Source organism: Oratosquilla oratoria, chromosome 40, assembly GCF_046742065.1.
Source record: "Oratosquilla oratoria isolate Oo_2021 chromosome 40, ASM4674206v1, whole genome shotgun sequence".
NCBI classification, from domain to species: Eukaryota; Metazoa; Arthropoda; class Malacostraca; order Stomatopoda; family Squillidae; genus Oratosquilla; species Oratosquilla oratoria.
The window spans coordinates 46272698-46297697 of record NC_134816.1 but is presented as its reverse complement, the minus strand read 5'-3'; the positions used below and the strand labels follow the sequence as shown (position 1 = coordinate 46297697).

Genomic DNA, 25000 nt, shown 5'->3' with positions numbered 1-25000 from the left:
GACGATTTTATTCCCCTGGGAGAGGCGTCGACCCCCCACCCCAGCCCACCCACACCCATCCAGGCAGTGTTAACTTTCAGTCATTAACTTTATTCTGGCTGCCGCCGGGCGATTTTATTCAGCTGCGCGGAAAGAGGCAGCCCAAGGAGGCCCGTCCCTCGATCAGAGTTCGATAAAAATCGCCTGGCGCCGGCGGCGGCGGCGGCGGCGTTTGGGAGAATGGAAGCTACGCGGCCTGAGACGCTTCCTTCGTCGTCGTCGTCGTCGTCGCCGCCGCGGCCGCCCTCCACGTCCCGCTTGCTTTCCAGTCACGTTCCTCCGACTCAGCGACCGCCGTGAACAAGACGAACAGGAGCAGGGGGAGGAGGATGAGGAAGAGAACGAGGACAAGGAGGAGGAAGATGAGGAAGAGAACGAGGACGAGGAGGAGGAAAAAAGAGAAAAAGAAAGGGAAGGAGGAACGAAAAGAAGGAGGAGGAAGATGAGGAGGGAAGAAGAGGAAGATGAGGAGGAGGGAAGAAGAGGAAGATGAGGAGGAGGGAAGAAGAGGAAGAGGAGGAGGAGGTGAAGAAAGAGGAGGAACAAAGAGAAAGAGAGAAAGTAAGGGGAGGAAGAGAGAGAAAGGAGAAAGAGGATAAGGATGGAGGAATGGAGAAAAAGGAGGAAGAGAAGGAGGAGGGAGGGAGGAGGAGGAGGAAGGAGGGAGGAGGAGGAGGAGGAGGAGATAATACCGAAAAGTAGGTTCTACTGGAGAAAGGGTGCAGAGGGAGACGGGGAATAGGGAAGAGGCCCGCCCGAGGCAGCAGTCAGTCAGTGCCACCACCACCACCGCCACGACAACGACCCGACATGGCACTCGTCGTCGTCGTCGTCGTCGTCGTCGTCGTCATGCCAGTGCCAACTCGCGTTATGGAGGAACCATGACCCGGAAAATTGCCTTCCCCCGCCACGTCCTCCTCCTCCTTTCCCTCTCGATACCATCTGCTCCCACTCCCACTCCCACTCCCACTTCCTCGCCCCCCACACCTTTCTCTCTTCAGTGCCATAAACCTCCTCCTGATTTTCTTCTTTAGACCCAGGCAGGCGCAAACCTAGTTTCTTTTTTTATATTTCGTAGTTATATTTAGAAAGCGTCTTTTTCTTTTCTTTTCTCTCCCCGTCTTCTTGAGTATGCGATAGGTTACAAATATGCTATACTGCACGAATACTCTCTCTCGCTCTCTCTCTCTCTCACACACACACAAACACACACACACACACACACACACACACACACACACACACACATACACATACACATACACACACACACACACATACACACACACACACACCCTGCCTATCCTTATAAAATTACTCGTACACTCCCCATATTCTTCCTCTCTTCTTCCTCTTCCTCCTCCTCTCCCCGTTTAAGTTTTAGCTATTCAATACCTTAGGGGGACTTCAGTGACACCTCTACGGACCAGCGTTCTTTACGACCGAGATGGAAACCTCATTTCTGGTCAGACATGAAGAACCTTCTGTGGCTTTTTACAGCTGAAACTGTTGCGGGCAGCAGCGGAGTCCTCGGCCGGCCGGCCGCCCTCCTCCTGAAACGAGGGCCGAGGCGGCGACCGCGAACGAAGCGAGCTAAACCCCCCCCCCACCTTTGCTTCTCTCTCCTCCTTCGCCTCCACTCTCTTCCTTCTCCTTCTCCTCCTCCTCCTCTTCATTTTCTTCCTTTATTCTTTTCCTCCTCCTCTTACTCCTTCATTTCCTCTCCTTCTTCTTCTCCTCTTCGTTCTCTTCCCTTATTCTTCTCCTCCTCCTTACTCCTTCATTTCCCCTCCATCTCCTTCTTCCTGCGTCCTCGTCCTCGTCCCTCTTCCTGCTTCCCACGTCGCTGCCGCTCTAGAAGTGGCAAGTTTTCAATATGGACACAGAGAACCAGAGCGGCGGTTTCCTCCACCCTTCGGCATCGGGGGAAAAATAAATAAATAAACAAGAATGGGTGAAGATGAGGGGGGGGAGGGGAACGGCAGAGGGGAGAGAGGCAATGCAGGGAGGAAAGGGGTCGAGAGGGAGAGAGAGCATTGCATACAAATGCCTGGCTTCGTTATTGATGTTTTTGTTGTTGTTGTTGTTGCTTTTGCAGTTTGTTGTGGGATGTAGTTTACCAACGCTTCTATCTTTATGGACAATCTTGCACCTCAGCTTAGGATCATTAAGAGAACGATGGGCGCACGCACGCACACACACATACATACATACACACACACACACACACACACACACACACACACACACACCAAAGGATTCTGTGTTGTGTGGAAGAAGAAGTATAAAATGCTACACCTAAGTGTGTTTTACTTGGAAAAATAGAATAAAGATAGATTAGTCTTGATTATTTGCAGGCAGAAAAAGCATCTTCGGCACACTTCAAATAACTTGCTCTGATTAACGCCAGTGGATTTAATTCAGCTGAGGAAAGGATCCCCCGCTTTATATATATATATATATATATATATATATATATATATATATATAATATATATATATATATATATATGGAGGTGAGGTGGCAAAATGCAGTCCACTGAGGAAGGCCCAAGAGGTCGAAACGTTTCATTTTGCCACCTCACCTCCATATTTGTCTGTCTTTATATATATATATACATATATATATATATATATATATATATATATATCTATATATATATATATACATATATATATATATATATGTATATATGACAGTCGCGCACAGGACTCGAACCTACCGTTCTGCCGCCAGTGAAACAACTGGACGGTGTCTTTAACCTTCCGACCACTAAGACTACAAAAGTCTCGGAACTTGAACTCCCTCTGATTCCCAAGGTTAGGAAAGATCACTCTCTGCAATCCTAATTCCTTTATTTATTTTTTATTATTATTTTTTTTTTCACCCAAGGCCCGAGTCCACCCGTGAGAGGGGATAAGGACCGGAGCAAATCCCTTTCCTAACCTTGGGAATCAGAGAGTTCAAGTTCCGGAACTCTTGTAGTCTCAGTGGTCGAGGGGTTAAGACACCGCCCAGTTGTCTCACTGGCGGCGGAGCGGTAGGTTCGAGTCCTGCGCGCGAATGTCATAAATTATATGATTGATGTCGCTGTCCACTTGCGAATTTCTCTCTCTCTCCCCCAACCCCTATATTTCCACTTCCGTTGGGGACAATTTCGGAAATTGGGAAACCACCTCCGTTATTGAGAAACGGAAATATTCCTGACTTGTTTGTCACTCAAATACTGGAAAACTCTGATTTTCAGAAAGCAGAATGAAACGGAGGAAGAAGACTCCTCTTCATTGTGATCAACTTTGGACTGTTCCATCTATCTATATCCGACGCCTTTTGGTGTCTGAGACTGTAATGGGAGAGACCGCTGCCCCACGCGGCAGGTTATTGGTATGACGTAGATGTTATTAGTTATTAATATGACGTAAATGTTACTAGTTACTGAAATGACGTACATGTTATTAGTTATCAATATGCCGTTCAACACATGTTATTGAAATGTCGTTCAGCACGTTATCAGTTATTTAAATGACGTAGAGCAGAATCAACACCCACCCACCCGGACGTCATTTATGTATTTCCCACTATGTTACTTTTTTTAAGAAATTCGGCAATTTTTTCTCTTTTTTTATGAAAATTGTAATTACACGGATTCCGCAAGCAGGAAGTGGGGCCATTAGTGTGTGTGTGTGCGTGTGTGTGTGTGTGTGTGTGTGTGTGTGTGTGTGTGTGTGTGTGTGTGTGTGTGTGTGTGTGTGTGTGTGTGTGTGTGTGTGTAAGTGGGTGGGTGTGTGAATGTGGGTGTGTGTGGGTGTGGGTGTGTGTAAGTGCGTGTGTGTGAGTGCGTGTGTGTGAATGTGTGTGTGTGTGTGCGCGCGTGTGTGTCCATGTGATCTTTTTTGTTTGTTGTATACAGGATAGGAGTTATGCTCGTGTGGTGCTGTCTGCGCTTCTGTTGGTAAAAATTAGCTTTAGATTCGCTTACATCACTTTACTGTACTATTCTAGCTTTATTTTTCTTGATCAAGCATGTACGTCTGTGTGTGTGTGTGTGTGTGTGTGTGTGTGTGTGTGTGTGTGTGTGTGTGTGTGTGTGTGTGTGTGTGTGTGTGTGTGTGTGTGTGTGTCTGCGCGCGCGTTGGTAAACTAGAGCCCACAACAAACTACAACAAAAACATCAACAACAAAAGCAACAACAACAAAAACATCAACAACGAAGCCAGGCATTTGTATGCAATGCTCTCTCTCTCTCTCTCTCTCTCTCTCTCTCTCTCTCTCTCTCTCTCTCTCTCTCTCTCTCTCTCTCTCTCTCTCTCGACCCCTTTCCTCCCTGCATTGTCTCTCTCCCCTCTCCTCCCCCCATCTTCACCCCGCCGCACCCATTCTTGTTTATTTATTTATTTTTCCCTGATGCCGAAGGGAGGAGGAAACCGCCACTGTTTGTGTGTGTGTGTGCGCGTGTGTGTGTGCGTATGTGTGTGTGTGTGTGTGTGTGTGTGTGTGTGTGTGTGTGTGTGTGTGTGTGTGTGTGTGTGTGTGTGTGTGTGTGTGTGTGTGTGTGCGCGCGCGTGTAAGTGACACATCTTTCACCAACACGACACAGTATATCTCCTTACTATGTAGGGCTCGCCAACCCGTCCTCTAGGGGTTAAGTTTCCTATCCCGCACACAACAACACAAAGCGAAGCGAGTAGAGGCGTTGGTCGGTCGCCGGCCATCACTCTTGCTTCCCCCCCTCTCCCCCCCCCCAAACAATGGCACTGGCCGGCCGGCCGGCCCTGGCCCTGGCCCTGGCACTGGACGTGATCCGCTCGAATCTACAGTCATTAAAAAAGTTAAACTAATCCTTGGGATTAACAACACCGTATTTTTCATTTACTGCTCGACACCGATATGTTGGGGGAGAGAGGGGGAATGCATGGGAGAGGGGGGAGAGAGGGGGAGAGGGGAGTGGCGAATCAAGGGTATACGATAACATGGGAGAGGCAGATGGAAATGGAGACACAAGAGACGAGAGGGGGAGGAGGGGGGGCGGCAAAGGGAGGCGAAGGAGAAGTGGAAGGGAGGCCGAGAGGAGTGGGAGGGAAAAAAAGGGGAAATGGGGTAGAGAGATACGTCCAGGGAGAGAGAGAGAGAGAGAGAGAGAGAGAGAGAGAGAGAGAGAGAGAGAGAGAGAGAGAGAGAGAGAGAGAGAGAGAGAGAGATACGTCCAGAGAGAGAGAGAGAGAGAGAGAGAGAGAGAGAGAGAGAGAGAGAGAGAGAGAGAGAGAGAGAGAGAGAGAGAGAGAGAGAGAGAGAGAGGTAACAAGGGGAGAGGATAAAATAGAGCAGTGGCGAGAGAGGCAGAGAACAAAGGGAAAAAAGAGGAGGATTAGGAGGAGGCACGAGAGCTGGCTCCATGTTGGAGGGGGACGAGGGGAGGAAAGGCCGACAAGAGAAAATGGACAGGGAGACGAGAAAAGGTGTCAGGAGAGTAAAGAGAAGAGAGTTGGAAATGGAGATACAATAAGAGAGGGCCAAGTGGAAAGAAGACGTGGAGGAGAGAAGCAATATAACGGCGGAGGGGGACAAAGCGAGCGAGAGAGAGAGACAGACAGACAGAGAGAGAAAGAGAGAGAGAGAGAGAGAGAGAGAGAGAGAGAGAGAGAGAGAGAGAGAGAGGGGGGAGGGGGGGAGAGAGAGAGAGGAGGAAAGGGAGGGGGGAAAGCCATATAGAGAAAGACAAGTCACAGATGAGGAGAGGGAGAAAACAGAAATGGGAAGAGGAGGAGGAGGAAAGTAAGACAAGTAAATGGATGAAAATAGGAGGAGGAGGAAAAATGGGCGAAAAAAGAGGTACCAGTAATAGTAAATGAGAGGAGGAGGAAGAGGAGGGGGTGGATGGAGAAGGGACAAAAAGGAAAAAGGGAGAAAAAAGTTAAGAACTGTGAAAGAGAAGGCGGTCGAGGAGAATTAAGAAAGAAGTAGGAAAACGAGGAGGAGGGTGAAGAGGAGGACGAAGTGGGGGAGGAGGAGGAGGAGGAGCACACTGCGGGTGCCTGGTGCATTATACAGCCAGCAGCTTACTACCCTTGCACCATGCAGCCAGCTTCGATACAAAACCTAAAATCTTGATCTGGAAGACTTTTCCCCCTCCAAACAGAGGTAGCTCACATTAACCGCTTTCATTAGATGAGGCGGGTGGCGGGAGCCGGGAGGTCTCTTTCCACGGCCGTTCCGCTTGGCTGCTTGGCTGTGCACGTGACTTTGGCTAAGCCCCCACGCCCCCCAACGCGCGCGCGCGCACACACGCACACACACACACAAACACTCCTTGATCAAAGCGATTAGCCAGGAAAGCAGGAGCCAGCCAACCCACATAATTATGCAACAAGAGGATCCATCTTAAAAAGGCAACCTTAACCCTCAGGGCGACGTCAACTTTCAGCCCTTCTGCTCACTCCATTCCCATTCCTCCTCCTCCTCCCTCCCTCCCTCTACATTTCTCCTCTCCCCAGTCCCTTCTCTCCCTCCCTCTTTCTACTCAATATGTACAATACATATGCGCACGCGGTTTGTGTGTGTGTGCGTATGTGTGTGTGTGTGTGCGTATGTGTGTGTGTGTGTGCGTATGTGTGTGTGTGTCTGCGCGTATGTGTGTGTGTGTATGCGCGTATGTGTGTGTGTGTGCGTATGTGTGTGTGTGTATATGCGTGTGTGTGTGCGTGAAAGAGAGAGAGAGAGAGAGAGAGAGAGAGAGAGAGAGAGAGAGAGAGAGAGAGAGAGAGAGAGAGAGAGAGAGATGGATACTTTTTAAATTTAATCTTTCGTTCCACTCCATTTTTCATTATGATTTTTTCTTGCTAGAATATTAGACCAACGGCCACTTTTCAAAATAGTTTTCCTCGCCATATGTACGGCTTGACAAGTTCCGCGCATACGCGCGCACACACGCACACACACGGGGAGACCACGTATATCAAATCTCTTAATCTTCTGTGACAGTTACATAGTGCTGCAGCACCGGATGGACGGACTGCGTATACGATTATCTGGAACAAATGACTGACGAAATGAGAAACTAGATAAAAAAAAAAATACAAAAGTAAAATAATATATATATATATATATATATATATATATATATATATATATATATATATATATATATATATATATATATATATGCATATACAATGGAAAAAAACACAAGGCAACCGAACAATACGACATATGCATATATGTCAGGGCCTTAAATGCTGGGCGAGAGGAATACTTTTTCGAACACGCAGTAAAGCTCATCAGCGGGAAGCTCACTGACTGAGGGTCAGGATATGACGAGTGGAGTGCCCCAGGTATCACAGTTGGCAACCCTCATGATTATTATTATTATTATTATTATTATGATATATATATATATATATATATATATACATACATATATATATATATATTATATATATATATATATATATATATATATATATATATATATATGAATTGTCCATTTATGTCAAAGTAGTGACTGTTACTTGCAAGAGTCCATAAAACGCACAGGGCACAGTTACTCAGCAGCGCCTCCTGGCGTAGGTTCCCCGCTTTCTTGTCCTCGAGCCCTTCCCCCCCCACCCACCCCCGAAAGCCAACGCTGGGCCATCTCTCCCCCCCCCCCTATGTTCTGCAGCAGCAGCTGGTCCTGGAGGAAGACCCGAACCCGAATGCGGCAGAATCAGACGATTTCATCGAACAACAACAGGGAGGGAAGGAAGAGGGAAACCAAGGCTGTACAATCCGCCCACGGTATTGAAAGCGTTCGAGTGAAGATGAAGAAGAGGAGGAGGAACTCGAAAGTGCAGCGCACGCGCGTGCGCGTAAAGACGCCCGCGGACAGAAGATGATGTGCCCCCCCCCCCCAACCCGGGATCCCAAAGTTCTGGGAAGGCAATAAATAATTGAATTCCACTGGAAGGTCGCGTTTATTGAATCCAATACCGAGAACAAGTCTCGAGGAAAAAAAAAGAGAAAAGAAAAAATAAATTCCTTGTAGTGAACCTTGGCGGTTTGTAGAAGACTCTGAAAGAACACAAGAACAAGGGAGTCTGTAAATACGACACGCACGCACCCACGCACGCACGCATATTTCTACCAGCACGAACAAATTGTATGACCTCATCAAAATATATACGCGTGCCAACACGCACACGTAAACACACACACACACACACACACACACACACGTACATAACCGAGCACGGAGGTTACATATACATACATACACACACGTACATGTACATGCCAACACAAACTCGTGTTTCCCCTCCTCCCCCCCCTCGACTCTCTCGAAGACTCGAATATGACCCAAGTGGACGGATGCCGCCCTTCCTTTGTCTGGCAGCAGTTCAAAGCATCTCATCATTTGTCCAGCTGGAACCCTTCCGGCTCATTCCAGCTGCACACACACATGCCACCTTCCTTTGTCCTCCTCCTCCTCCTCCTACTCCCACCCACCTATGAAGGCGCGCTCCAGCTGCAGGCGTCCTCACCCCACCAGCTGTCTGTTCAACGGACAGTTTCTCTGGCGCAGCGGTCCTCTCCAGCTGTTTGTCTCCTGGTGCCCCTGGGGACAGCGGGCACGCGCCTCCCCCCCCCCCCGACACTTCTCCCGTCTCCGTTGCCGTTAGGTCGATCCACGAACTGTCCAGTTGTTCCTCAACCAACGCCAACGCGCACATCATGCCTCTGCCGGCGGGGAACTTCCGTCCGGCCCTTTGTCTTGGAACAAGACTCGCTGTCCGTCCCGGTAACGAGACTCGTCCTGGCTCCTCCTCGTTCCAGCAGGCAATCAGCAGGGGTACCATCTCTCCCCTACTTGAGTAGGCTCCTGCATGCAACTCCCCATCCCCTGAAGGCCCGCTGCAGCCCCTCCCCCCCTCCATACTAACTCTAGATTTCCAATTTCTCTTTTTCTTTAATCTCCACTTCTGTTTCCCCTCTCCTCTCCCCTCCGCTCTCCCTCCTTCGCCAGCTCCCACTTTTATTGCCTTTCCTTTACTCCCTTCTCTTGTTATAATCCCTCCTCCTCCTCCTCCTAGGGTCTCTCTCTCTCTCCCTCTGTCTGCTGTTATTGGGGCGCCCTTCCTTCTTGCGCCGCACACAAGCTCGGCCCTCCTTGGTAGCTTATCTACGAATCTACCCAAATAAACCTTCCAGCTTCTCACTCCTCCGCATTCTACTCCGTTTCTACAATTTCCTCCGTACTCCATACAGCCTTTACACTCCTCACACGCTGCAACTCCACATTTGACTTCCTTTGCCTCAACACATTTTACACTCGACTACAAGTCCCTCTCAACTCGTCCTCACGCTCTTCCCCTTCTCCTCAAGGTACTTCCCCTCCGCCTCCCCAACAGCTGACGCGGTGATTACCCCGATTGCCGCTAATTATGTCGACGCTAACTACCCCCTCACTAATGACGTCATCACTACGCCGTTACTAAGCCATCAATAAGTTGTCGCTATTTGTGTTAGTGCCAGATAAAACACAGCTAACGACCACATGCTAGTAATATATAATCTACGAAGAATAATCCAGTTACACAGAATTCCAGTCGCCCCTGAATAGGCATTGTGTCGATAGCACCCTCACCAGTCCCCCACTCCCCCGAGTCGACATGACGTCAAGAGACCTTGAGTCAGCATAATGTCGATAGCCCAAGTCAGCATAAAGTCGATAGCCGCCGAGTCAGCATAATTCCGATAGCCCCCCCCCCACCCTCGAATCAGCATTATGTCAACAACCCTCCCCCGGTTCGATATTACGTCAATACCCCCTGAGTCCGCTTTACGTCAATAGCCCTTGAGTCAGCATAATGCCAATAGGTCCAGCCAGCCCCCTTAGTCAGCATAACGTTGCAAATACTTGCGGCCACAAGACCGAAGACCGCCTCTTCCATCTGTTAACTCGAGCCTCATAACTCACTCGGCATAGGGCAAAACTACCCAGCACTCAACGTGCAGAAACCGCGTTAGCACCGTTTGCACCGTCTGCAACAGATGCACACGTTGCAAACTGCGTCTCATGTTCTTCAAGAGGCTTTGCAGCCGAGGCATACGGGTCGACTGGACGTTGGCGGCCGACCGGCTCGAGTTCTACTACAACGACTCGCAGGTCGAACAATTGGACGAAGTCGTAAAATGTCGACCTCAAGAGGAGGTTTACTCAGAAACGGAAGCAGCACGAGAGAGCAACATCGCGTGACTGTCAGCGGACAAAGGGCCACATCAATATGACGTGACGTGACGTGGTCACTGGGATACGAACACGTGCTACCAGAGTGGCCAGGGTCACCAAGCGACACTTGGTGGTGCTGCCAGAGTGCCTTCTCGGGGTGAGGGGGGGGGAGGCAGATATCCTCCTCTGACGACCCCGGGTGTCGTCGTCGTCGTCGTCGCCGCCGGGCGATTTCATTTCCCGCGTTGGCGGCGAAGGTCGTCACAACAGCCCAGCTCGATGGCCGCGTGTGCGGCGGCGGCGGCAACAAGAGCCAACGTCGCCGCCGCCGCCTTCACTTGCTCAGGACGCTAAGAGTCGTCCAGTGTGGGGTAGATGTCACGTGGGGAGTGTTCAGGGTGACGTTGATCAAGTGGGACGTGCCCAGGGGTGACAGAAACCATGTCGGAAGTGTTCAGGGTGACACTGATCACGTGGGACGTCCCCAGGGTGACAGATACCGCGTGAGAAGTGTTCAGGGTGACGGAGGCCACATGGGAATTGATCAGGGTGACGCTGATCACGTGAGGAGTCCCAAGGATGACATGGATCACGTAGGAAGTGTTCAAGGTGACAATATCCGGCTGGGGAGTGCCAAGGGTGACGTCATCGAAGTATCGTCCCTTATTAGACAAAACCGATAATTGGCTGGAAAGTGGAAGCAATTTTGAAAGAGGGGGAGGAGGAAGAGGAGGAGGAGGAGAAGTAAAGCGGGGAGGAGGAAGAATAAAGAGGGGAGGAGTAGTAGTAAAGAGGGGAGGGGGAGAGGATCTTACTCAGTGACTGTGTGTAGGTGTGTGTGTGTGTGTGTGTGTGTGTGTGTGTGTGTGTGTGTGTGTGTGTGTGTGTGTGTGTGTGTGTGTGTGTGTGTGTGTGTGTGTGTGTATAAGAGAGAGAGAGAGAGAGAGAGAGAGAGAGAGAGAGAGAGAGAGAGAGAGAGAGAGAGAGAGAGAGAGAGAGAGAGAGAGAGAGAGAGAGAGAGAGAGGACGGTTAAAGATCGTAGCAGCGAAGGATACATAGTTCAATTGTTGCAAACTGGGTTGTTAAGTTGTGAGGGCAAGTTCAAACTGGTTTCGGTCTTCGATGACGAGGCCGTCGCTGACGGTGCGTCCGCGCGCGCGCGCGTCAGGAAGCCCCAGCTCCTCCACCTGCAACCGACTGCGTACCTGACGGACGCGCGAGACAGGAGGGTCACCAGGCCTTGCCGGGGTCGCAAAAACTTGACCCACGTTCTATGTGGTCCTTTCTGACGCACACGCAGACACACACACACACAAACACGCATACACATATTGAACCCATATCGCAACTCCATAGCCTTGAGCCTCCACGACAGGACCGCCAGGCTATCCACTTCGGGAAAGATACAACCTGACCAAGAGGGCTTTCATTCGGGTTGCTCATGTGTCACGTGACGGGTGGCCCTCAATGAAGCCCTGGGGACAATACCACGACGGCGACTTCGATTCCACAGCACTGGCGACAGTGCCAGTAGTCAGTCAGTCAGTCAGCGCCTCCCAACCTCCCCCCCCCCACTGCTGCTTCACTTGAGCATGTGGGAGGGAGGAGGCAGACTAATCCACGGATGATAAATCCCGTTATTAAACAATGTCACACTTTGCTCAATACAGGAGGCGTGTGCTCCGGGGTGGGGGTCTGGGGGAGAGCCAACGGGGGTAAGGAGGCAGAGAGAGGGAAGAGGGGAGAGTGAGAGGGAAAAGGAAGGAGGAGAGAGAGCGGGGGGAAGAGGGAGGAAGAGAGAGAGAGAGGGAGAGAGAGAGAGGGAGAGAGAGAGAGAGAGAGAGAGAGAGAGGGAGGGAGGGAGGGAGGTAGGTAGGGAGAGAGGTGAGAGTGTCACCGATATTCAGCGATTCTATCCTTGTGTGTGTCCACCCTAAGGCCGGAGAGGTGGACTCATGGAAGGACAGTAGCAGAGCGGAAGCTTATTAGAGAAAAAAAAAGTAAATGAAAATGAGAGACAGCAGAGTTTATAAAGCGACCACTATTCTTCAATGTATAATAATCACTGCCCGTTAACCAGGTTGTAGCAGAAAAAGCGGCTGCCAAAGGGCGCACGGACGGACTAAAATGTTCCTCATGCACTACGAGCTTGCACTCCTACTCTCGTAGGCAAGGGCTTGCTTGTGTGTGTGTGTGTGTGTGTGTGTGTGTGTGTGTGTGTGTGTGTGTGTGTGTGTGTGTGTGTGTGTGTGTGTGTGTGTGTGTGTGTGTGTGTGTGTGTGTGTGTGTGTGTATGTGTGGGCATGTGTGTGTATGTATTCACCTCGGATCTGCTGGCAGTCTCTGTCGAGACAGCCAGACACCACCCTACGGCAGTGAGCTCAGAGCTCATTATTAGCCGATCTCTGGGTAGGTCTGAGACCACTCACACACCACACACCGGGACAGCAAGGTCACAACTCCTTGACTAACGTCCCGTACCTACTCGCTGCTAGGTGAACAGGGGCTACACGTGAAAGGAGACAAACCCAACTTATCTCCGCCCGACCGGAATCGAACCCCGGTTCTCTGGCTTGTGAGGCCAGTGCCTTACCAATCCGCCACCGAGCCGTGTGTGTGTGTGTGTGTGTGTGTGTGTGTGTGTGTGTGTGTGTATGTGTATGTGTGTGTGTATGTGTACATGTGTGTATGTGTGTGTGTGTATGTATGTGTACATGTGTGTGTGTATGTGTATAAGTGTGTGTGTTCGTCTGTGTGTATGTGTATAAGTGTGTGTGTGTGTGTGTGTGTGTGTGTGTGTGTGTGTGTGTGTATGTGTGTGTGTGTGTATGTGTGTGTGTGTGTAAGTGTGTGTGTATGCACGTGTGCATGCAGGCATGCGTCACAGCGTCCATATATTATGTATGCGCGTGCGCACGTGTTTCTTGTCCCTGCGAGTGCTTTAGTGTGCGTGACCGCCCACAAGTCAAGTCTAGGGACGGTGCCCGCCACGTTTCACTTCCTAGCTCTGGCTTTCGAGACGCGAGCACTGAAAGCCACCAGCCATCCACACAGCCAAACAAGACTTGGTTATAACAGTTCGAACCCGCCGAATCTTGAGCGGACGCGAGCACATTCGAAAGCTCGAAAACTAAGGCAAACACGCGAAGAAAGTGTTCGTTCACCCGAACAGACACAAATAATGACAAGTAATGGTGCAAATAATGGTATATTACCTTCCTCCCCTTGTCCCCTCCCCGTCATTACCTTACAAATCCCTCCCAGACTGTAACACATAGGAAAATTGTGAGGGGCCTACGCCAGGAGGCGCTGAGTAGCCGCGGCAGAAGACGTCTTCACCTTCGTTCTATGTACTATATATGCTCTTGGAACTGGTGGGGGTCAGGTAACAGACAGGCACAGCTGGGAATCGGGGTGGAGTGCGGGATTCGAACCCACAATTCAACAAATACGAGGACAACACACTTACGATGACGCCACCAGCTCAATGTTTATGACAATAAATAACAAAAAATAACAGATAAATAACTAACTGAATATGAATTAAAATCCCTTCCCTTCCCTTCCCATCAACCTAAGGGCAACAACCTAACCTAACCTAACCTGCCTGAAAGGTTGGCCTCGTCATCTTCCCCCCCCACCGTCCTTCGCCCTTTTGCAACCCCCCCCCCAGGATTCTTCCTTCTCCCATACTACCGCTGTCCTTCCCTTCCCTCCTTCTCCCTCCTCACCTTTTCTCCTCTTCTTCTTCCTCATCCTCCTCTTCCTCTTATTCCTCCTCTTCCATCTCCTCCCTCCTCCTCCTCCACCGACGCTCTCATACACTCGTTTCCATTCCCGTTCAATCCACTTGTGTTGGCCGATCCTCCATGTCCATTCCACTCCACTCCACTCCCACTTCACCTTGCCCCGTCTTCCACTTCATCTACTACTGCTACGTCCACCATCACCCTACCACTTGCACCAATGACACCTTCATCACCCCATACCTCTATCGCCCCATACCACCACCATCGACACCACTACCATCACCAACAGCCCTGCCACCTTCCCTTCCCTCCTTCCTCTCCCTACTTTCCCTCCACTTACCCACTCCCGTCCCCACCCTCCCATCTCCCTCCCCTTCCCCACTCCCCTCCTCCCCTCCCCTTCCCCTCTCCCCCTTCTCCCTTCCCACCCCTTCTCCCCTTTCCTGCACCTTCCCCTTCCCCCGTCTCCCCTCCTCCCCCATCATCACAGTGGCAGGCAGGCGGCGAGGTCCCCTTTGCCCAATCCATTTCCGTTCCACGTCGCCTTCCACCTGCCCATTCACCCCCGTCTTGATCAATACAACCGCCACTCCTCCAGACGCCTAATCCAGCCAAAACCTCCCCAGTCCATTCTCCTCCACCCAATCACCGTTGATTTGTACCAGATCCTCGAGTAGCCGCTGTGGCCATTTTACCTTCCTTCTGCTCGAATACCAGTCACTTTCTCCTTCCATTACGGCAACCTGATCATTCGGTACTCTCTGGATTCCCCCCCACCCCCGTCCCTCCCCTCGTCCTTTTATCATTCCTCTATTTGCTCAACTCGTAACAACCCGGTCTCGATTCCTGTAATAATTTCTTAAGGAAAAAAAAAACATATCACTGTACGATGCCATTAGAGTGACGGTGTTACCACCACCATCAGATCGTGTGTGTGTGTGTGTGTGTGTGTGTGTGTGTGTGTGTGTGTGTGTGTGTGTGTGTGTGTGTGTGTGTGTGTGAGAGAGAGAGAGAGAGAGAGAGAGAGAGAGAGAGAGAGAGAGAGAGAGAGAGAGAGAGAGAGAGAGAGAGAGAGAGAGAGAGGTGAGGGGGAGGAGGGAAGGATAAGGCAAGTCACGAGCTTCCCAATCCCTACTCAGACCATCTGATCATCTCACCAATCCGCGCTTTCCCAACACGATGATGATGATGATGCAAATCCCTGCGATTCCAATCAGCCAGGATCATTACCGGCCTGGTTCTCATCAGCCACCCGCCCCGGTGCCCAATCGCGTGCCCCAATAGGCGCTGATCAATAAAACTGGAGCCCAGTGACGTCACTCGCCCGCGCCCCCTAACCCCCCCCCCCTTCGCCGACGCCACCGCCGCCGCCGCCGAGGTCCTGCCTGCCGCTGCCTCGCCCTTCTGCAGTCTTCGCCTCCCTCTACGTCATCGGCTTTCGCCATGATGTCCTCTTCCTCGTCCTCGTCCTCCTCCTCCTCCTACCCTCTCCCTCCTCTTCATATTCTTCCATTCTCCACCTCCTCCAGGTAAGTAGGCAGGTAGGCAGATGCCTTCACTAGATCCTCCTCCTCCTCCTCCATGCATCTTTCGCCTCTTCCAGGTCTTCCACCCCATTCCCCTCCTCTTCTAGGGCCTACACCAGACCTTCCCCCTCCTCGTCCAAATAGTTAGGCTCCTCGTCGTCCAGGCAGGCAGGTATCTCCACCAGATTCTCCTCCCCTGTTCCTCCTTTACTAGGTAGACAGGTGCAGGCAGATAGGTGCGCATGCCTAACGCCTCCAGCCACTGCTGTGCCGACTTCCCAGCCAATACTAAGAGGAGTTACACTGAAATACATGGAGGAGGACAAACGAACAGCAAGAGACCCACTGGTCCTTACATGGCTGTTGGAGGACATCATTCTAATCATAGATTTGTAGCTAAGTAAATGTCGGGACTTTTTGAATATCTCAACAATAGAACAATCGATGACGATGGATGGTAGACCATTGCACATATTAACAATGCGACCGAATGGGAAGAAAAGGGAAAAGAAGAGGACGACGATGATATTTCCTTCCTCCTCAAGACTTAACAAGCATCACCGACCGTCACAATGAACCTCCACCGACCGTTACGACTAACCGTCATCAACGGGCTCTGTCAACCGCCACCGGCCGTTTTCGTTAACAGTTATCGACCGCTTTCACAAACCGTCATCGGCCGTCACCACCAACCGCGACTAAGGAAGGAACGGTTCCCAATTAACCCACGAAACCAATTTTAGGCAGCGCGCGTTGTCAACAGAACCGGCAGGACAGAAGCACTGGTGAACAAGGCAGCACCTGACGTCTGGTACACAATCTAGACAATGTGGCATAGCAATGTGGCACACAAAGTAGCCCCTTAGAGAGAGAGAGAGTTCATTTCCTTTCTGTCATCTGTCATCCTGTCGGTCTCATCAACATTCCTCCATCCTCTCTCGTCTGTAACCCCCCCCCCCGCGCGCCTTACGAAATCTCCCCCCTCACCCACCCACCACCCAAATGTCTGCTGTCCATTTTACCCACGTGACAGCTGATGACTTGAAAATGTGACGTAGATATCTTCCTCCCATTTAACCTCCCCCATTTTTTCCTCTTTGCCCCTTCCAATCTCCCATTCCCCCCCCATTCCCCACAAGCTCGCAAAAACCAAAATCTCACGACTGCCTTCCCTCTCTTCCAAGCTCTCTCTCTCTCTCTCCACCTCCGAGTTTCTCACTACAACACAACATGCCACTCTCCTCCCCTCCCCCACAACCCTCTCCAATCCCAATCTCAGCTCCCTCCTAATCCCCTCCCTCCCCCTTCCCCTCCACGGCCGAAGGTCACGACTTTCCTCTCCGTCCTCTTGATAGGGTCGTCCCCTCCACGGCGGAAGGTCAGTGTGCATTAGGGGAAAATCATCTTCTGGCAGCTTCATTTCCTCCAGAACTAAATACTGTCGTTACCCCCCTACACAAACAAACAAACAAACACACACACTCCCCTCCCATTCTCCCTCCCTCTCCTTTCAACTCATCTCCCCTCCCTTTCCTCTCCTCTCCTCTCCTTTCCCTTCCTTTTCCTCCCCCCTCTCCTCTTCTTTCTCGTTCCCTTCTCTTATCAGCATGAGTGTATGTAATAACAATAGTATGATGGTGGTGAAAGTAGTAGCTGTAGTAGCTGTAGCAGTAGAAGTAGTTATTGTCGTGGTTGTAGTTGAAGCGGTGCGATATGGCGCCCCCTACCAACTCCGTACGAAAGGGAGGGAGGGCGGGGAGGGAAGGTGGGGTGCCCCCCCCGCCCCCGCAAAGGCATCCTACGGAGCGGAGCGCGGACGGAGCCTCGGCAGGGGGGGGGGCGAAATTACCACTTGTTTTCGAACCATTATGCAGAGAAAAATGAACCCAACTTCCTCTCCTCCTGCAATCGACACCTCTGAGCTTTTACTGAGGGGTGGGGGGGAGGCGGAAGAGGGGGGAGGGGGCGAGTAATGGGGAGAGAGAGAGAGTTCTTACCCCTATGGATCTCGTCCTCTCTTTCTTCCATCCACTCTTTCCTTCTTCTTCTTCCATTCACTCATTTCTTCTTTTCCTTCCTCCTCTTCCCCTTCTTCTTCTTCCTCCTCCTCTTCTTCCATCCTCTCTTTTCTCCTACACCCCTTCCTGACTAGCGTCCCACCCTTCGCCCTTTCCTCTTGGCCTCCCTCTCCCGAACCCTTTGATCTTGAAACCCTCTTAATTACTCATTCTCTCCACTTGTCTTCACCTCGTAGAAGCTAACCTCACCTAAAAGCCTCCCGCACGCCCTTCAGCGTCCAGCCGCCGGTTCCGTAATGAAATCGCGACGCCCCCCTCCCCTGATACACCCTCTTCCAGGCATGGTGGGGGGAGGGGGGGGCGTGCCACCATGTCAACACTTAGTGCGGCGGGGGCACCTCCAGCAACCGCGGCCCTACACTTGGCACTCAGTGCCTATAACCCCGAGGGCTATCTTCTCATCACACGAGTTTACATTCGAGTTCCCCTACTTGGCTCGTCCTCCCCTCCCTCCCTCCCTCTCTCCCTCCCCCTTCCTCTTCATGCATGCTTCTTCTTCATCATCATCATCATCATCCTCTTTCCCCTTCTTGTCTTCCGCTTCTTTCTTTCTCTCGTCCCTTCCTTCTTCCAAAGTCATCAACCACCTGGAGTCCACAACTGAAGGAGGAGCTTTCCCAGCTTCTACCTCGTCACTCCTACATAACTTCTCTATCTCATCCACTCATCTAGCTCCCTCTATCCAATGACTCTTAAATTCATCCATTTGTTTCCCTTCGCTCATCCATATTTCAAATTCCCATCTCATAAACAGCCAAGACGAAAAAAGAAGCATCGCACATTTTTAGTAAACGTTTCGACTACAACCATAATCATCAGTAAAGTGTACTGTGAAATAGCCCTCAAGTTCCTAAAGAAATTCAAAGTACAGACTTGCACAAAACAAATAAATCAACCACCAAAATCATCTGTGTAAACAAACACGTCCGAAATGCAACTACGTCTAGCCCTACCCGCCGCCTCCCATTGCAACTTCTGCCCATTGTATTCTCCCACCACTTGTTTCCATATATTTCACACTAACGTTTAATCACCGCCGCAGTGTTCCCATCTTTCTTGCATCTCCCCTTACTCCCTTCATTGTTTTACTCCCCCAACGACCCCTTTACCCTTCGGCCCTATCCCTCTTCTCCTTCCAACCACTCCCTACCCTGTCCTCCTCACTCACCTTCTTGCTTAGGTTCCTTAGTGTTCAATTTGCTGATCTCTCTCTCTCTCTCTCTCTCTCTCTCTCTCTCTCTCTCTCTCTCTCTCTCTCTCTCTCTCTCTTTCTCCCTCCCTCTATCTGCTTTTGACGCTTTACGCGGAGTGTAGGCCTTATGGTCTCTTGCAGTCTCCTTCATCCTTATGTTATGGCTGCCGCCAAGCGGTTTTATTCAGCAGAAGCGCACTCCCAAGGCGAAGCAGAATGGATAAATCCCATCCCTATGAGTCCTTTCTCTAAATAAAGAAATAAGTAGTAGAAGCAAGAATAAAGCCACGAATGACATCACAAGGATCAATCCCATTTTTTTTTTCTGTCACCATATGAGCGAGAGAAAAGTCGGAAAGGGTGACGGGAGGACCATTCCGAGTCTCTCTCTCTCTCTCTTTTTCTCTTGTCTCCGGGCCCTGCGTTTCGATAAAGGTCTTATCAAAGGCTCTCAGGGACAGGAAGACCAAAAGTCGAGCCATCAGGAGAGAAGATTAGCAGAGCGTCCTTTACCGATCCCCCATACAGGCCACCACAAAGGACTTGACCAGATTGCGGAAGCTACAGAACCTCTTTTGTGTTCGTGAAGAGGAGGTAAAAAAAAAAAAAAAAATCTCTCTGTCTCTCTCTCCCCGTTCTCTACTTCGCTGGCTGTAATTCTTTCCTCCCGTACTAATCCTTACATCCTCCTGCTCTTCCTCTTCCTTCCTAACGAAGTCCCTCTCGAGTAGTCTCCACTCCCGACACGATCAATACTAGTGGCAATACATTGGCTCAATACCACAATAGAACGACCCGGTACTATTCACAATATATTGACAATACGTGGATTCAATACTACTGTTCCTCATCCCAGGGCTCCATCTATACTATCCATATACTATCAAAAACAATGCGCAATGCGGGTCATTTCGCAGTATTGTGGCATGAGCCACATTTCGCAATGTTGCGAAATATTCTATATTTCGCAACATTGCGCAAATGCTAATTATCCCTATTTGTGTTCGATACTGTTGTGCTCCGCAATATTCTGCAATGCTGTTTTACTTCGCGCTCTTGAGCGATGGTGTTCATTTCGCAATGTGTAACCTAACTGTTTCGCAACATCTTGCACTCTTGTTCTTTCGCACTATTGCGAAAGAGCTCGATCGTCGTGTAGGGGTCACTTGACACCCGATGCACTTTCCACGGCATCCTTCCCTCGTGTACTAATGGCGTCACTATCCCCCCACCCAACTTACCCCCAGGCTGCCCGGCGCTCCAGGTTTCCTCCCTCCGACTGCTCCCCTCCCGCCCCCCACAAGGAACGCTCCCCCCACCCCCTTCCTCAGGGGACGGGTAGACAATAACAAAGCTCTGAACTCTTCTTATCTTCTCGCAGTGACGTAGACTTCCTCCTCCTCCTCCTCCTCCTCCTCTTGGCCTCCATACAGTTCGCCATCCTTCTTGTTGTTCTGTACCTCAGGACGGACGGACGGACGAACGAACGAACGGACATACACATACAGATATATATATATATATATATATATATATATAGAGAGAGAGAGAGAGAGAGAGAGAGAGAGAGAGAGAGAGAGAGAGAGAGAGAGAGAGAGAGAGAGAGAGAGAGAGAGAGAGAGAGAGAGAGAGAGAGAGAGAGAGAGAGAGAGAGAGAGAGAGAGAGAGAGAGAAAGAGAACCTGATGCCGCCCGTGTGCGAGTTGGAGAGCGGACCCGGGAAAGGGGAGAGTTAGGAATAAGTCGGTTGCCATGGCAGCATCTCTCTCTCTCTCTCTCTCTCTCTCTCTCTCTCTCTCTCTCTCTCTCTCTCTCTCTCCCCCACAACTGCTCACTACCACCACTATGGCCAACCAGCTTCCGTTCCCCCATGACACTGCAGTGCCAATTCACGGTGGCACCAGTGCCACTGTGACGAGCTATCACCATTGCTCTCACCGGTGTGTAGAATATATCCCACCACTTCCTGTCCACACCGTCGCGCCATATGATTATCGTCATTGCCACCATCTTCACTACCATCACCTACGTTTCACTAAGCACCATCCCACAGCACCATTATGGATCACCACCACCGTCATCATCGTTCATCACACATATTTCCCCGAGCACCACCACACCACCACCATCATCATCATCATCCCATTATTCACCACCACAAACGAGCAGCAGCAGCAGGAGCACAAGGAGAAGGCCCGTAGCCCCCTTCATCACCACTGAACTCGATGATGACTCCCACCCCAAGGACTCCCTGCTGCCATCCATCCATCCGTCCACATTCTTTGCCATCCGTTTCGGCTGCCAGGCCATTCCATTCGGACGAGGAAAAGTCACGGCACGGCAAAGTGGTCCTTACCTCTATCCGATGCCGCCAGCTGGGGGGATGGGGTGGAGCCCTGTGAGGTTAAGCGGTTAGAACCCCGACCCAGCCAGTATTGGTCCTTGCAGCAGCCCCAGCAGGTCCCCAGCAGACCCCCCACCCCCACCCCGGAGCCTAACCCTAAAATCCATCACCAGCTAACAACGCAAAATACATAAATCTTTCGACATACACCCCTTCCCCTTCCCCACCACCACCACCACCACCACCGCGGCCACCTCCAACACCCCCCGCCACCGTCCCTCCCAATGGGGGAGAGTAAGGGGAGGGAAGGTGGGGGCAACCCATTCCTCTGACCCGGAGCCGCGTCAGACAGCTCTCCAATGCTACCGGGACTTGGGCGGGCGGAAGGGCCCGAGTAGACTTGTGATCGACAGGACTTTGGTCCAAAGGGGAGCCCACATACACGAACACACAGATTAACACTACAAGCAGTTACTGTCACCCTTGTGCAAGGAAATCAGGTGTGTGTGTGTAGGGGGGGGTGACAGAGAGAGATCACAGCACTATACGAGTGCATGAGCTCTGATCCAGAAGAGTAATAGCTATACATCACGAGTCCAACATGTAAACACACACACACACACACACACACACACACACACACACACACACACACACACACACACACACACACACACACACACACACACACACACATTTCACCCAAAAAGAGCCCCCAACCGCCCCAACATCCTCGCTCCTAATTGCGTGCTTTATCAGCACCCGATCCTCCCTCCCTCGTTCTTCTTCAGTGTCTCAATTTTGTTCATCTGTTCATCTCCTAATCAATGTGATTCTATTCAATTGAAGTGACTAACCCGGTATAGACAAACTTCCCTTTCGAAGACAAGAAGTCTTGTCACATCACCGTACAAAACCGTCCACATGCTCATAATGAACAACTCGGGAAACATCCCATAACCCAAACTCTCTTCACGTGTATTTACTATCACGTGACTAGGGAAATATCTATCTACATACCAAGTGCTTTTTCCCCTTACAAGGGAGGTAGCCAAGTCAAAAGGCATGTAAGTACCCACTCCCTCTCATTCCACTCCCCTCCACCACCTTTTCCTCTGTCTCATCTTAGCTCCTCATGGAGCTAAGTGCACAGGGCTTGTCTAATTTGGAGGCGCGCATTTTCGCGCCCGCGGCATAACACGCCTAAGTACGAAATGAGGAGCGCTAAAAACGCGCACCCACGAAGAAAAATCGAAGTTCAAATTTCGCGCGCCTCAATGAAGCCGAACATCGCGGTATATTCACCGAGTAAGCGGAAACAATTTAATATCTCCCACTTATTATTATTATTAAGGAGACAGGTAGGCCTCCTGTAATATTCACATGTTAAAGGAAAAGGGCATCTCTGTTTAGTGTGTCGTGATTCATTTCCAACGGGATGAAAAAAGTGTTCCCCTAGCAGACACGGATAAAATTTAGGCCAGTCATTTTTTTGCTCGCCTACACTTTTTTGAGGACAAGGACCGAGTATATACACACCATGACCGCTGCGTTTAATCGGCGACCACCACCCCCCCCCCGGTCCCCTCGTGCAGAAAAAGAGATGACGGAGCGAGATCCCTTCGGGCTGCTGCTGCTGCTGCGTCAAAATGTCATTCCCACATAACCACTCCCTAACCCCCCATCCCCTCTCACCCTTGCATCACATACACATCCATTCTCCACTCGCCCCTATATCCTACCCTCTCCCTTCCATGCTCAACAGACATTCCTCTCTTTCTCAATGTCCCCTTTCACCCCCTCCATCCATCTCATCTTCGGTCGTCCCCTCAAGATCACTCCATCCACCTCTACCTTCAACACCTCTTTTGCTAATCTTTCTTCATCCATCCTTTCCATGTGTCCATACCATCCTAATACTTTCATTAGCCCTATCTGCCATCTCCTTTTCCACCCTGCTGTCCTCCTCACCTCCTCGTTTCTCACTCTATCCACATTTAACCTCTTCCTCTCTGCCTCTCTTAAATTCCAAGTCCCTGTCCGTAAAGTGTGGTCGGCACAATCACTCTTTCATTTAGTCTCCTCCCAAATGTCTATTTCCCATGACACTTTTTAATCCCCTAAGACATTTACTTGCTCCCCTCAGTTTACAATTTACCTCCACCTCTCCCTTTCCAGCTACATACAACCCCAAATACCTAAAACTATCCACTTCCTCCACCCTCTCTTCTTTAACTCTGACTTCCAACTCTGCCATCCTCTTCCCTTGTACATCTCATTACTTCACTTTTACCCACATCTATCTTCAACTTTCTCATACCTTCCCAACTCCGTCACTCCCTTAATCCCCCCCTGACCCTGCCACAAACAATTGGCTCACCTCCCATTTTCCTCTATTTTCTTTACCCCCCTTGCCGCCCATTTCCCTCTCATTTTCCCGCACCACACCGTCCATGTACTCCCTATCCTCCTCCACATTCAGCAGCTCTCTAAATTACTCTGCTTATCTTCACCTTACCGCTTCCTCTTCCGCTAACATCTGTCCATCTGCGCCTTTTACCTTTTCTTTTCTTGACTCGCCGCCTCCGTTTCATCTCCCAGTTCCCACCCATTCCACTCCCAGTTTTTCCCTCCCATCTTAGCTCCTCGTGGATGAAGGGTCATCCCTGTCTCCTCCCCACTGCCCTCAGGTCAGAAGCAATGCAGCAAGACACTGCACATCTACAGCATGACCCCTCCTCCTTTATCAACACACAGACCTAAAGAAGAAAAAATAAATCGACTCGCGGTCTTCTCAAAAGTTTTGCAAGCAACGTCGACCTTCAAAACTCACCTGTTTACAGTAGTGCAGGATGTCGACCTTGTCCTTGAGGCACGTCACCTTGGAGGCGCTGTCCGTAAGCCATCGACCGCTGCCGCTCATGTACTGGGCGTGATACTGACCTCGGCCGCCGCAGACCATGGCGACCTGCGGCTCGAAGTGCGGCGCCGCTTCTGCACTCGACATGCCCCCCTGCAGAAGAAAAAGTTCAGTCAGAACCGGACAGACCAGAAAAATGGGCACGGGAAGTGCTCTAGATCTATGCATTTTCCAACACGCACACACACACGTGGCCTGCCGAAGAATGGATTGTTTTTAGACCGAATCAGACCAAAGCAGTGACAAGAGAAATGCTCTACACACACACACACACACACACACACACACACACACACACACACACACACACACACACACACACACACACACACACACACACACACACACACACACACACACACACACACACACACACACACAAACACACACCAGTGGCCTGCCGAAAAATGATCCTACATATTTGTACATACATCCGTCGCCACCCTACGGAAAACATTTTAGACCCATTAGACCAGTGAGCGACGTGACAAATGGTCTACATACGTATTTTTCAGTCCGGAAGCACTCGCTAGTGGCCAGAAGTAGCATGAAAAACAAGTTCATATACATATTTCCCAGAATGCATACATACACCAGTGGGCTACCGAGAACTGGCATGAGAAACGAGTGTGCATGTTTTTCAGTACACACGTGTACACAAGGAAGGCCTCCAACCGATATATTCCGTCATGATGCGCCAGTGACGGACGGCCGACGCATCATCACACATGCAGAGTCATGCGCGCGCACGTGTATACACACATAAACAAGAGCGTCTGAAACAAATGAGAGCTTGTATAAAATGAAATATGTAGGTGCTTGCTCACACACACACACACACACACACACACACACACACACACACACACACACACACACACACACACACACACACACACACACATACACACACACACACACTCACACATACACACTCACACATACAC

The 25000-nt window shown here is 50.5% G+C and overlaps 1 protein-coding gene across 4 annotated transcripts in view; it reads right to left on the bottom strand.

The window, feature by feature from the left end:
• Positions 1 to 25000, bottom strand: part of Appl (amyloid-beta-like protein) — a gene marked incomplete at its 3' end in the record, with an annotated part of 332375 nt that overhangs the window by 29420 nt on the left and 277955 nt on the right. For all 4 annotated transcript variants that reach the window (XM_076177690.1, XM_076177692.1, XM_076177691.1 and 1 more), the window contains 1 exon segment: positions 23967 to 24146. In XM_076177690.1, the coding sequence (XP_076033805.1) occupies positions 23967 to 24146 (180 nt within the window).